The sequence below is a fragment of the Podarcis filfolensis genome, assembly GCF_964270895.1.
Source record: "Podarcis filfolensis genome assembly, chromosome: 10".
Taxonomy (NCBI): domain Eukaryota; kingdom Metazoa; phylum Chordata; class Lepidosauria; order Squamata; family Lacertidae; genus Podarcis; species Podarcis filfolensis.
In genome coordinates this window covers 70,314,922-70,328,888 of record NC_139612.1, presented here as the reverse complement: position 1 = coordinate 70,328,888, position 13,967 = coordinate 70,314,922, and the positions used below count along the sequence as shown (strand labels likewise).

Here is a 13,967-nt window from a genome sequence, read left to right as displayed (position 1 = left end):
ATCTTTAGCTATTATCCCAGTAGGTGTCCCAGATTTGGAAGTGAATGGTATGGGGGAGACAGCAAAGTACTGGAGATGTAAAGATCTGACTTTGAAAAGCTGGATTGAGTCCATCCAGTTTGCTGAATTAATTAAACAGTTTTAACAGCATTTTGAATAAACATGCAATTGATTGTTACTGTTTTCACTGTGTTATGAACTTCCTTAGTGGGCTGCGCCAACCACTATTCTGAATTATGCTTTTCATAGGTCAGGGTGTGCTGGGGATGGGTTTATGGAACCAGCCAAGGGAGCAGGGCCCCCAAAATGTATGGGAACCCCTGATCTACAGCAAGCTGTCAGATAGGGCACAATTCAAAACTAGTAGCAAGTCTGTTTGAGGCCACTAAAGGGGCAGCATCAAGTGTCCTGGGTCTAACCCTGAGCAACAGGCCACCAGGCCACATGCACAAGCGCCTGCTCTGTGTGAACGCCCCCCCCCCTTCCTGCTCCTTGAGCAGATGGATTTGGCTCCCACCTTGGCATGCCTGGACTTGGCTGCCCCAGACAATACAATAATCTTTATTGTCATTGTCCCATACAGAACAACGAAATTGAAAATATCTACATCAGACATTCAAAAACCAACAAGCCTGCTATCCCAGCCTGGTTAACCCCCTAAAAATTCTGATACCCCATAATTAAATACAATATACTCCCACAGAGACTACCTTACACTGCATTTAAAACCAAAATCGCATTTGGATAGAAACTGTTTCTCAGGCGGCTAGTCCTAGTCTTTATAACCCTGGACCTTCTTCCAGAAGGCAGAAGCTGAAAGAGATCATTTACGGGGTGCGCACTATCCTGCGCTATCTCTGCGGCTTTGTTATGACACCTGGAAGCATAGATTTGATCCAAGGTGGGAAGAGTGCACCCAATTATTCTCTCCACAGTCTTTACAACCCTGGAACTTGATCTCTCCTCCTCACCCTGGACGGCAGGACTCTGGGGTTCCGGATCTTAGTGTGCAAGCAACTCTGACCACCATAACCATCCAGTTCTGGCCCCTATTCTGCCAGGGACCCATACAGCTCTCATACACCGTTCTGCATGGACACAAACCTCGACAAAACTCTGCTTTCCTTCTCCTCCTAGGAATGCCCTACAACTCTTGTAAGACTATTGGTCATTTGTGGCGCTGTGGGGACGGCTCTCTCCTCCCTCCCTGGGATGGAGTGCAGAACGAGTTGCGTTTCTCCCTTTATTTATTTATTTTTTAAAAATTTATTGGAATTTTATTTACAACATAACACAACCCCCCCACCCCAATACACAAATCCACCCTCGTTAAACGTGAACGTAACATACAGTGAGCATAACATGCAACAATACAGACAACCAAGTAAAAGACTTCCTTTCTCCTTTAAAGCAAAGAGGAAACAACCGCGACACAGCCTTCACACCCACTCTCTTTTCCGGGGCAAGGTTGTTGCACCTAACTTGCTAGCCTCCCAGTCCCAGGCAGGATGTTACAACACTGTCCTCAAGAAAAAGGGGAAGGAGTAGATGTAGAAAAAGGAAAAGATCCAAGGGGCTGGCACGCATGCGCACACACACACCGTGGCTGTACATCATATAAAACTGTAATTGACAGATCTGTTCCCTTTTAATGGTGCCGTATAGTTAAAGCTCTGGTTTCCCCAGTAGTGATGTATGGAAGTGAGAGCTGGACCATAAAGAAGGCTGATCGCCGAAGAATTGATGCTTTTGAACTCTGGTGCTGGAGGAGACTCTTGAGAGTCCCATGTGCTGCAAGAAGACCAAACCTATCCATTCTGAAGGAAACCAGCCCTGAGTGCTCACTGGAAGGACAGATCCTGAAGCTGAGGCTCCAAGACTTTGGCCACCTCATGAGAAGAGAAGACTCCCTGGAAAAGACGCTGATGTTGGGAAAGATGGAGGGCACAAGGAGAAGGGGACGACAGAGGATGAGATGATTGGACAGTGTTCTCGAAGCTACCAGCATGAGTTTGACCAAACTGCGGGAGGCAGTGGAAGACAGGAGTGCCTGGCGTGCTCTGGTCCAGGGGGTCACCAAGAGTCGGACACGACTAAACAACAACAACTGCACAAAAGGGAGAGGGAATGAAAGCAGTCACTTCAGCCTGCAGTAGGAACCATATAAAGTTGCAAGCATCATGGAGGGGCACAGGAACTCAGGGGAAGCCAAAGTTTCCATCAGCCCCAGCCAGCAAGGCAAATGGTCACAGAATCATAGAGTTGACAGCAGGGTGGATTTGATTTAAATCAAATCAGTCTAAATCACGATTTAAATCACCAGTCAGTAAGATTTGATTTAAAACATTTTTTTACTGACTCATTCTCGCTGGTATAATCTTAATATTTGCAACCAGATGAAGGTTTCATTTTTGGAATATTAAATCTTCAGAGCAGTTTTTACAGTTATATAAAAAATTACTCATTTGGTTATACTAGAAATACACAGACCGATAATTATGAAATTATTGTGAGGTTTAATAAGTTAACTGTTTTTATTTAGACAACTTTTCTGCTGTAGTTTATTGGAAGGAGAAAAACAAACATTTCCCTAATAACTATTTATTTAACTAAAACAATAACATCATAGCATATGTATCCAGGTTTGTTAACTGATGTAGTTAAACAATTTAAAAAAAAAAAAAAACTCAGACTGCGTTTTAGCACACATGAAAAGCTTAAAACAAATCCTTATTTCTTGAAGAATAGCCTTTGGACTATAATGTAACTTAAATAGAAAACTACCTTTAGAAAGATGTTTTCTCCAAAAGCATATTATTTTAAAATTTTGATTTAAATAAAAAAAAAATCCGATTTAAATTTTAAAAATCTGATTATTATTTTTCAAATCATTGATTTTTATCCACCCTCGTTGAAAGGGACCCGAGGGTCATCTAATCAAACCCTTGAACCTGCAACCTCGGCATTATCACCACCACGCTCTAAGCAACTGATGCACTTTGCAGTCCAGCAGCACCCAGAGGGCACCACGTTGGTTACCCACCGACAGTGTTTTGAAAACGGGCTGCAAAAACGGCTCTCAGGAGGATCTGAAATGCCCAAACAGACAAAAAAAGGCAGCAGGAGAGAAATAACTGGGCTTTATTTTAAAAAAATGTCTTGCTGCTGCCTTGGGAAAGTTTGTAGGAATCACCACGGGAAGTTTATTTGCAGCAAACAAGCTATTTGGAGGATGCAGCTGAAATACTGATGAGTTTTCAGACAAGCAGACCTTGCACCAGAAACCCAATTCCCAAAGCGATTGTTAACTGTTTTAGGGGGGTAGATTGCATGTATGTACCACAATTCTATTTAGATTCCAGAAAGCAACCTGCCGCACTCTTCTGTGTTTGGCTGAAAGACTGAGATTTGGGGTATCCCCATCAGTTGTGGGGACTGCTGCCCACCTGCCTCCTGGGGAGGCCACAAGACCGCTCAAAGCTGCCCCCCGGTCACAGTCTGGGTTGGGGCAGAGAACATAACTTGCTTCTCTTTTATGGGTTTGGGGATTTATAAACCGCCTTTCAGCGCACACCGCCATCTTCCCAAAGCAGTTGACACCCAGTGTCAAGCACACCCGAGGCAATTTCAATTTGAACGTTTCAAAACAGTAACGTGAACTGAAATGAATTAATCAAGGGCAAACCTGATTCGGACTACAACCAAATTTCAGAAAGACTATCAGTGTTAATGCTGTCATGTCTTATGGCAAGGAAAGCGTTCCAAGAGGAGAAATCGGACTTAAGGAAGTTCGCTGCCTACCAACTTTTGTGCCAAACAGGCAGTCGAGGAGAGGAAGGAAGAGAGGGGCCATTATGAAAGCCCAAAATCACCACCCACAGGAAAGATTTTTCAAAGAGGTTCATAAAAATGCCAGCAGAGATGCATCAACAAAGGTCACAGCTTGCAAGATCCTGAGTATGTGAGCAGTGTTAGAAATCAGCCAGGCACATTTGGTGTGGGTCCAATTGCGACTATGTGATCTGTGGGCGCCAGATCCAAAACTGACCTCTCCATCTGGCTGACCTACCTCTCCGGCTTTCTTATGCAGGTAAGCAGAAGTGCTTATTCGTTGCATTTCTCTCCTGCCTTTTTCTCCAAGGCGTACATGGTTCACACACACCTCTCAGTCAATCTCAGCAACGACCCTGCGAGGTAGGTTAGGCAGCGGTGTCTGGTCCGAGGCCACCCACAGAACTTCATGACTGAGCGGGGATTTGAACGCTGATTTCCCAGGTCCTAGTCCGGCACTCTAGCCACTACACCACATTGGCTTCCTGGAGTACTTCTGCTACAGTAAAGGTAAAGGGACCCCTGACCATTAGGTCCAGTCATGGCCGACTCTGGGTTTGCGGCGCTCATCTCACTTTACTGGCCGAGGGAGCCGGCGTACAGCTTCCGGGTCATGTGGCCAGCATGACTAAGCCGCTTCTGGTGAACCAGAACAGCGCACGGAAATGCCATTTACCTTCCCGCCAGAGCGGTACCTATTTATCTACTTGCACTTGGACGTGCTTTCGAACTGCTAGGTTGGCAGGAGCAGGGACCGAGCAATGGGAGCTCATCCCGTCAAGGGGATTCAAACCGCCAGCCTTCTGATCGGCAAGTCCTAGGCTCTGTGGTTTAACCCACAGCGCCACCCGCATCCACTTCTGCTAGGGGCAGCTATATAAATTAGTAGGTGAATAAACATGGGGAAAGCAAAATGTCCCTTAGGGAAAGATCTGAAATATTTTCCTTGAAGCTTGAATTTGTTTTATTCTGGATTGTTTTATTTGAAATTTTAATTTGTTGTAAATTGCTTTGAGATTTTTCCCCTTTAAAATATATAGAAGTATAGAAATGAAATAATAATAACAATAATAATTATTATTTCATTGCAAAAGAAAATGGCACCTAGGCATTCCTTGGTGGCAACTGTAACCGAGATGCAAGGTGCCATTTGGCGATTGCATTATATATCTGAGTTTCTAACACCCTGTGGAAGATTGTTGAGCCGCCAGACGCTGTCTCGTTGCAGGAGGAGAAGAGAACCATTGATTCAAGCGCATTTGAAGAGGCCCTTGGCGGGGAATGAGCCACAGCAGCTAGCAAAGAGCCACTTTTGTCTAGTTGCCCTGGGCAAGTAACCATGGAGGCTACAAGCATAGAAAGTGGCCTCTGGCCCACTGAACCAACCCCTGGCCTATGCCAACTAGGAGTGAGTCTCCAAAAAGGGAGGCGAAATGTTCTGGGTTGCTCTTGTCTAACACATCACTGCCTCCAGTAGTGAAATCGGGTGGTGGGTGTCGGCCGAAACGGGAGTAAAAACTGTGCCACAGAGAAACAAGAGGGAGGTTATCAGCGTGCTCAAGAGGGGGCAGATTTGCAAAGCTCAAAAAAAAATTCCAAAATTCACAATATCTATTTAAACAAAAAACCCAGCCTAATGACAACAGCATCTGCATCTCCACTAGTCATGAAATGTTGGTGGTTAGTTGGAAAAGCAAAATGAGAATCAGAAGGAATAGAGGGGAAAGTGCAATGCCCTGCTTGAGCTCTTTGGTTTGGACTACAATTCCCATAAGCCCCAGTCAGCACACTGTGTTGGGAGTTGTGGTCCAAATCGTCTAGCTTGTAGCATCCTGGAGGAGCGGCATGGTTGTCTGGGCCTAAACCAGTGGTGTCCAATCTTTTTTCAAAGAGAGCCAGAGGGGGACAGGTGAACCCTTCAATAAAATGCCTCAATCCAGGATACTATAAGCTAGACGGACTTTTTATTATTTTTCTACTTGGTATCACACACTGTTCTCCTCGCCACTCTCCTCTTATTTTCAGACATTTCTTTCCATTGGCTCCAAGCACAATTCAAAGTGTTGGTGCTGACCTTGAAAGCCCTAAACGGCTTCGGTCCTGTATACCTGAAGGAGCGTCTCCATCCCCATCGTTCAGCCCGGACACTGAGGTCCAGCTCCAAGGGCCTTCTTGGTAGTGGCGCCTGCCCTGTGGAATGCCCTCCCAGCAGATGTCAAGGCAATAAACAACAACTGAAGGCAGCCCTGTTTAGGGAAGTTTTTTAATGTCTGATGCTGTATTGTTTTTAATATTCGGTTGGAAGCTGCCCAGAGAGGCTGGGAAGGCCCAGCCAGTTGGACGGGGTACAAATAATAACTTATTATTATCCCCACCTAACCCTTCCTCGACACGGGGAATAATTCAAACAAGGCCTTCCAAAAGAACAACGCAAGAATCTTTCTCAGAGCTAGGGATCAACTCTGCAATACATGCAGCAACTGTCGTGAGAAGAGCAGCTCTGAGCATGTGCAAAGTTTCTCCCCCGCCCCCTCAACACTAAGGGGCTGCAACTGGCAGCCAATCACTGAAGGGGGGCTTCCCATGTCAGGTGACTCTCAGGTAAGACCCGAGTACTGCCTGGGAAACCACTGCAAACACAGCCCCTCTCTTCGCTGGGATGTCTGGGTCCCAACCGCTCCCCTCCCCTCCCAGCTTCCTCTTAAATACTGCAAAACCCTTTGCACCTCCTGCCTACATGCTCTAGTCAAGAATGAAACCGGATCCCTGTGCACAACCCTCTCAACAGATTAGGAGTAATAAAAATATATTGAAGGGCTTGAATGGAAACCAGTTTTGGGAACAGAGTGGAACGTCCTCCTTCTGCGGCGCCTCCTGACTCGCTCCTGTGCAAGTCCCAAATGCTGCAGAAAATGCATTAATCTGGAGGCTGCAAGCGGGCCTGGCTTTGTCCCGAAAGCCACCCAGCAGGCAAATGCGCAAAAGAGCTCAGGGCGACGCCTGAAAGTGAATACGGGAGAACCAAGGGAAGAGAGTTCTCCACAGGCAAGAGTGTCTCGTTTCCCTGAAAGTGGAAACGGGATCCTTCAAGTAGGTCGGCGCCTCTGCCAACCCTCCTGCTCACGCCAGCAATCAAAGAGAGGACCTGTCCTCTAACCAAGTGCAATGGGCTTAGATGGCACTATAAAAAGGGGGAAAGTATTTCCTATGGAGGGGATGCGGGTGGCGCTGTGGTCTAAACCTCTTCAGCTTGCCGATCAGAAGGTTGGCGGTTCGAATCCCCGCGACGGGGTGAGCTCCCGTTGCTCAGTCCCAGCTCTTGCCAACCTAGCAGTACGAAAGCACATCAAAGTGCAAGTAGATAAACAGGTACCACTCCGGCAGGAAGGTAAACCGCGTTTCCGTGCGCTGCTTTGGTTCGACAGAAGCGGCTTAGTCATGCTGGCCACATGACCCGGAAGCTGTACGCCGGCTCCCTTGGCCAGTAAAGCGAGATGAGCGCCGCAACCCCAGAGTCGGCCACGACTGGACCTAATGGTCAGGGGTCCCTTTACCGTTACCTATTTCCTATGGAGGGAGAAGTCTAGGAGACAAAACGCCTAGAGAGATTTGGCCTTGGAGGCCAGGAATTGGACGTCAACAAGGAAAACTCTCGCGGGGATGACAAGGACCTCTCTCGGCCACAGCACCAATGTCTCAGGATCAGCTGCCTACTAGGACGGACCCTTTAATGCAGCACTCTTCTGATTCAGCCAAATGGGAAGCATCACGGGCAAACCCACACAAGTGACACTGCTTCATCCACATGGTCATGGTGCCCAGAATTGATTGTAAAAGTTGCAACTCCAAACATCTGGAGAGCAGCAAGCTAAGAGAGACTGATTTGGATCACCAGTAAGTTCCACGGGACAGCGTTTCTCGCGATCAAAGAGCGGCTTTAAAGTTATTTGCACAGCAGAACTCAAACAGAATCGAACAAAGAGCAAAATACCAGCATGCAGAACAGAAAAGGCTCGACATGCCAGAGTCAGCATTTTTGCTCAATCATCTCATTCACGACAATTGTTCATCTTCGGTCATGTCTGCCCCTCTAGGTGAGAGGAAGAGAGGTGATGCCAGGGTGATGCCCAGTCCTACGAGGACAGCTCTTACACTGGATGGCAGCAATGAATCATCAGGGCAAAAATACAAAATAAATAAATAAGGAAACAAAAGATTCCTGCATTGCGGGGAGCGGGTTGGACCAGATGACCCTCGTGATCCCTTCCAACGCTGCAATTCTATGAGTCCCATCTTCCTCCAGGTGTCTGGGTCCTCAGCCACTTAGGTCTCCAAAGGCTAGGTGCCAATGAGGTTCTTGCAATTTATGCAAGCAAGATTATGTTCTCTCTCGGTCTAAACCAGGGGTAGGCAACCTAAGGCCCGGGGGCCGGATGTGGCCCAATCGTCTTCTAAATCTGGCCCGCAGACGGTTCAAGAATCAGCGTGTTTTTACATGAGTAGAATGTGTGCTTTTCTTTAAAATGCATCTCTGGGTTATTTGTGGGGCCTGCCTGGTGTTTTTACATGAGTAGAATGTGTGATTTTATTTAAAATGCACCTCTGGGTTATTTGTGGGGCATAGGAATTCGTTCGTTTTATTTTTTCAAAATATAGTCCGGCCCCTCACAAGGTCTGAGGGACAGTGGACTGGTCCCCTGGTGAAAAAGTTTGCTGACTCCTGGTCTAACCTATCTCACGGAGTTATGAGGATTAAAGCGTGGGGTGGGTGGGTGTGTCTTATATACTGCCCACACCTACAAGGGGAAGGGATAGGATAAAAATGTATGGGAGACGAGATTGAAAGAAAAGTCAGTTTGTCCAAGCTCACCAGGCGAGTTTTCGGCAAAGGTAAGATTTGAAACAAAGACGTTGGCTCACAGGCTATTTCATGCAGCTTGGCTGGCTAGTGCATGATTTTGACAATTCCCCGGTTGCTGGTTTGACCCCCCCAGAGCTAAATGATCCCCAGGTTTCCTTCCAACTCCGAGTCTAAGCCACTAGGCTTATTCTCAACTTGGGAAGCATCTTTAACGTACCATCTCTAGAACATAGGCTGTTTGTGTTTCTAGTTAACTGGAGCAAAGTCTTTGGCCACCTTAAAACGTAAACCTACTACTGTATACATTTACTGGAAAATAAGCTCCACTGGATTTAGCAGGAGGATTTACCAGGTAAGCACATGCGCTCATATTAACGCATGTATAAAAATGACACATATGCATTCTGGGCATGCCTGAACCTACCTTTTTCTATTTCTCCTTTAGATACCTTAAAATGGACTCAAGCACATGCCTGTTTTTAGTATGGAAGGGTTAACCCCTCCCATCCCATAGGGTCTATCCTTTACTCACTTCCTTACCTACAAAAGCACATACAGTGGTACCTCGGGTTAAGAACTTAATTCGTTCCAGAGGTCCATTCTTAACCTGAAACTGTTCTTAACCTGAAGCCCCACTTTAGCTAATGGGGACTCCTGCTGCCGCCGGAGCATGATTTCTGTTCTCATCCTGAAGCAAAGTTCTTAACCCGAGGTACTATTTTTGGGTTAGCAGAGTCTGTAACCTGAAGTGTCTGTAACCTGAAGTGTCTGTAACCCAAGGTACCACTGTATCACAATAAATCTGTCAGTCATTAAATGCCAAAAGGCACAATTATTGCTGTATGTCGCAGCTGGACACTTTCCCTACTTGTAGGATATTTGAACAAGCCTAAATCCTCCAAAGCACATGATTCTGAAAGATAAAGAGTAGATTTGGGGTTTAAGAAGCGTCCCAAGAGCCCAGTGGCACACCAGTTGTCCTCCTTGAATGACTGCAGGAGAGAAAAGCAAAGTAAGAACTTTCTTAGAAGACCAGCCCGGCATGCATTGTGCAGTAAACCAGAAATGGGAATTTTTTTTTGTTGAGATGAGCAGTCCTTTGTTTTCGGCCCTAAAGCTGCAAACCCAGAGGTAAGAGAAGTGCAAGGAGGCTGCGCCCAGAATATTTTAAAATTACGATTCAACAAGTTCTAAACACTGGCTGTTTTATTATGTAATTCTACTGTCGTTGAAGAACTTTCAGTGCTTTTACAACTGGCTAGTTATTATTATTTCATTTATTGATTATTATTTATGAATACTGTTTATGAATTTTGACTGTGAATTGCCCTGGAATATATATTATGAGTGTTGTTTATATGCATGTGGTGCAGTGGTTAGAGTGCTGGGCCAGGTGAGACCAGGGTTCAAATCTCCACTCAGCCATGAATCAAACTGGATGATCTTGGGGCCAGTCACCCACTCTAAGCCTAACCTACCTCACAGGGTTGTTGTGAGGATAAAATGGGGGAAAGGAGAACTATGTACGTTGAGTTCCTGTTTTGTATGCATTAATAAGGAAGCAAAATAAAATAACTATCCTATAAATAAATAGCATTTCCCAGAAGTGAGCTGGGGGACGGGACAGGGATTGTAGCCCACATGGTCAGAGCAGTTCCCAAAGTAGTCCTGCAGTAAAACTAGTTGCATACCAGAGCTTTAGCACGTTCATATTGACGGTAATCCCAAAAAGGGAGTCCACTTGTTTTGTGGAATTTCTGGTGCTCTAAAATAGTGAAATTGGGTCCATGGCAGAGGCCAGAAGACAGGTCTAACTGGGCCACACTGGCTTTGCAACTATCTTTAGACATGGGCGCGACTCCCAAGAATGCACCCAAACCTTATCAACATTTGCAGGGAGAAGTTACCTTACACTCCGCCACCCACTGCAGTGGCTTCCTCCCAGCTCCCTAGGCCGGGCAAAGAAGAAATCAGGACGAGATCAGTTGCATTCAAGCTATTAAGAAGCCAGTAACCATTAAGGCTCCTTTGGCTCCAAGCTGCTGCCCTGCATGGAATCCCTCAAATTCTCAGGCGAAACCTGTAGCTCTGGTCTCTGAAAGCAACTTACAGCTTCCTAGGGAGAAACTGCAAGACCAGGAGAGGGAGGCAAAGTACAAGCAGTTTTCCTTATCTCACACACATTCAAAGTGAGTTTCGCAACCGTGCAAAAATGCAGGCTCAAGGCCCGTGCTAAAGTAAAAGGGGCTAGATTTTCTTCCTACCCTCCACGAATGAAGCCTGGGCTTCTGAGCATTCAGAGGCAGGCTTAGAGTTTCAAAGACAGGGAACTTGCATAAGCTACCACAACACAAACCAGGCCCGTTTCAGAATAATCCAGGCATGCAAGCTTGCCGCTGGGAGGAATAAAAGGAAGTTAAGTCTCCCCCTGGTGTCACAACCCAGAGCAGCTGGACAGAAACGCACCATGGCAAAAATTAGAGATAAGCGAAACCATCAGGACTGAGGCCAAGAGAGACAACTTTTCCACAGCCTCAGGGATTTAAGCAGCGTACTACAACAAGGGACATGACCGACACTCCCAAATCAATAAGATTTGCTTTTTAATCCAAACAGCTTGTCAAACTACACAGGTTGCAGCGAAGTATCTCTGCGTGTTTTTTAAAACCAGGGTTTATTTTGAGAGAAGCGTTAGCACCATGATTCAGTTTTTTATGTTTATGGCACAGCACGAATTGACAACACACACATTTGCTTAGCTCTGCATAAATCCATGCCAAGTGCTGAAGAATCCGTGCGCGATGCCAAGAGATCTGTCACAACAGTTACGTCTATGGTATCTACATCTTCGACTCCTCAGAACTGGGCTAGGATCAAGCTAAGGTGCTTCCAACACTCGTTTTGAACTGTAATCCCCACCTTTTCTGCAGAGGAGTGCCATGACTTGCACCGCAAAGTGCACAGCCAGTTAAATCCGATGCCTGAAACTTCTCTCACGCACCAAGGAAACAGCAGCAGCTCTCCAAAGAGGACTACGGTTACTCATCTACAGAATGAGCCTCCGGGCCTACTTCTCCAGCACCCATGCTGCGGCGGTTGCAAAAGGAGTAGAATGAAAAAGGGTGCTGGGTGTGGGGAGTTGTGAAGGTGTGAGCCAGTCCCCTTACATATGCAGTTGGGAGCACGAGAGAAAGGGAAGGGCTTGGATTCTACCCGATTGAGAAGACACTGCTCAGGAACCCACCTTTGCCCAGGACATTGCAAGAAGCCACCTTAAAACTCATCACACGGGAACGCACCGGCATTCTGCAAAAGCCCGAAGTCTACTCATATTCCAAAGCCACTTCCCGTACTCAACGTCCCTGGAGGCCTGCGAGCACACGCCCTGTCAAGCCTTCCCAGCGGCACCCTCCCAGAATCCCCCACAGCTACTTTCCTCACCCGACCTCTGCCCAACCCCCTGGCACCCCTCCTTGCCTCTGGCTGCCCTGGAATTTGCTTCCCACGCCCCTCTCCTGCCCAGACCCAACAGCCCCAGCTTATCCCTCCCTCCCAGGGTCTCTCCTCCTGGTCCCCAATCCCACAGGGTCCTTCTGAACAGGAGCCTGACCTTTTGGCTTCAAAGACCCTTCCACCCCCCATCCCGTGTGCAGGAGGCCCAAGCCCTTCCTGACTGCATCCGCCCCGAGCGACTTGGGGCGACAGAGCACAATTTTTAATTATTATTACTGCTACTACTATTCTAGTTTCGGAGCTCCTTTCCCTGCCTGTTTCCACGACCCTCTCGTGACCCTCCCCAATCCCACCACCACCACCACACCTGGCCCTCTGGCCCCCCAATATTAATATTATTACTACTACTATTCCAGTTCCTGAGCTCCCTTCCAAGCCTGTCTCCATGGCCTGCCTCGACCCTCGCGTGACCCTCCCCGATCCCACCCCACCACCACCACGCCTGGCCCTCTGCCCCCCACTACTATTATTTCTACTATTCCAGTTCCTGAGCTCCTTTCCCCGTCCTGTCTCCATGGCCCACCTCGACCCTCCCCAATCCCCACGACCACCACCACGCCTGGGCCCCTGCCCCCCCCCCCCACAATTATTATTACTACTATTCCAGTTTCTTAGCTCCTTTCCCCGCCTCGACCCTCTCCTGACCCTCCCCGATCCCCCCCCAAACCACCCCCACGCCCGGCCCTCTGCCCCCCACGTGCGCCCTTGCCTGGGGAATCCTCCTTCCCTCCGGGGCTCCCCATGCGCCTTTGGTGAGCCTGGGCTGCCCTTCCCCTTTCCCACCCCAACCCCCAACCCCACATGGGGGGGCGTTTCACCGCCTTCCCCACCCCCCACCCCCCACCCCACCTGCCCCCCCCCGCCCGCCGCTCACCGATCTCTGGAGCTCCCCGAGCCAGAGGCTGGCGCGCTCCTTGCCGCTGGGGTCCGGGTCGTGGTACAGGGCCTGCACGGCCTGGTACACCACTTGCAGGTTCGGCTTCCCGCCTCCGCCGGAGCCTCCGCCCGTGCCGGGTCCCGGGCAGCCGCCGCCGCCGCCGCCTCCAGGATCCATCCCTCCTCCTCTTCCTCAGGCCTCCTCAGCCATTACCGGGAGAGGGAAGAAGAAGCAGCCGCGGAGGCCTCGCCCCCCCCCGCCCGCCGCGGAAACCGCGCCCCGTCAGCCGCCCGCCGCGTGAGGGGAGAAAGTTCCAGCGCCCTCAGCCCAGGCCCCGGCAGCGGGAAGGCCCACGCCGCCCGACTCGCCTTCCCCGAGGGGCTGAGGGAAGGAAAAGAGCCCCGCGGAAGGAGGAAGAGGGGGGGAAAAACCCCGCGCGGCCCAGCGAAGCAGCGAAGGCCCCGTCCTGCCCCGTCCTTTGCTGGCTCGCGGCGCTCCCGCCCGGAACCGACGGCAACCGACGACGCACTTCCGGGCGGGCGGGCGGCGGGGGGCCACCGCCAAAGGCGTCCGGGCGGCAGCACGCGCCCGGCCGGAAGTGGCCCGCCCTGCGCCGGGAGGCGGGAAAAAGGGAGCCGGCCCTTCTCTCTCTCTCTCTCTCTCTCTCTCTCTCTCTCTCTGTGTCTCCTCAGTAATCACGTGGGGGGGTTAAAAAAAACCTTTCCGTCTTATCAGGCTTGCTGCGCCCTTCTCTGTGTCTCCTCACTAATAATGTGAAAGGGGACCAGCCTTTTAAAATAAAATATCATACTGTTGTTGTTCTTATTATCGAGCTGTTCCTGGAACAGCCAGCTTGGCAGGCAGAAGTTCAACAGATGAGTATAG

The 13,967-nt window shown here is 48.9% G+C and overlaps 1 protein-coding gene across 2 annotated transcripts in view; it reads right to left on the bottom strand.

Annotated features, from left to right (window-relative positions):
- Positions 1 to 13,614, bottom strand: part of TNPO3 (transportin 3) — a 48,275-nt gene extending 34,661 nt beyond the window's left edge. Inside the window, exon 1 of one of the 2 annotated variants that reach the window (XM_083572626.1) lies at positions 13,080 to 13,614. In XM_083572626.1, the coding sequence (XP_083428752.1) occupies positions 13,080 to 13,259 (180 nt within the window). In that variant the 5' untranslated portion in view covers positions 13,260 to 13,614. The remainder of the gene's footprint in view (positions 1 to 13,079) is intronic. The other variant, XM_083572625.1, reaches the window with a different exon arrangement.
- Between the last annotated feature and the right edge of the window lie 353 nt (positions 13,615 to 13,967).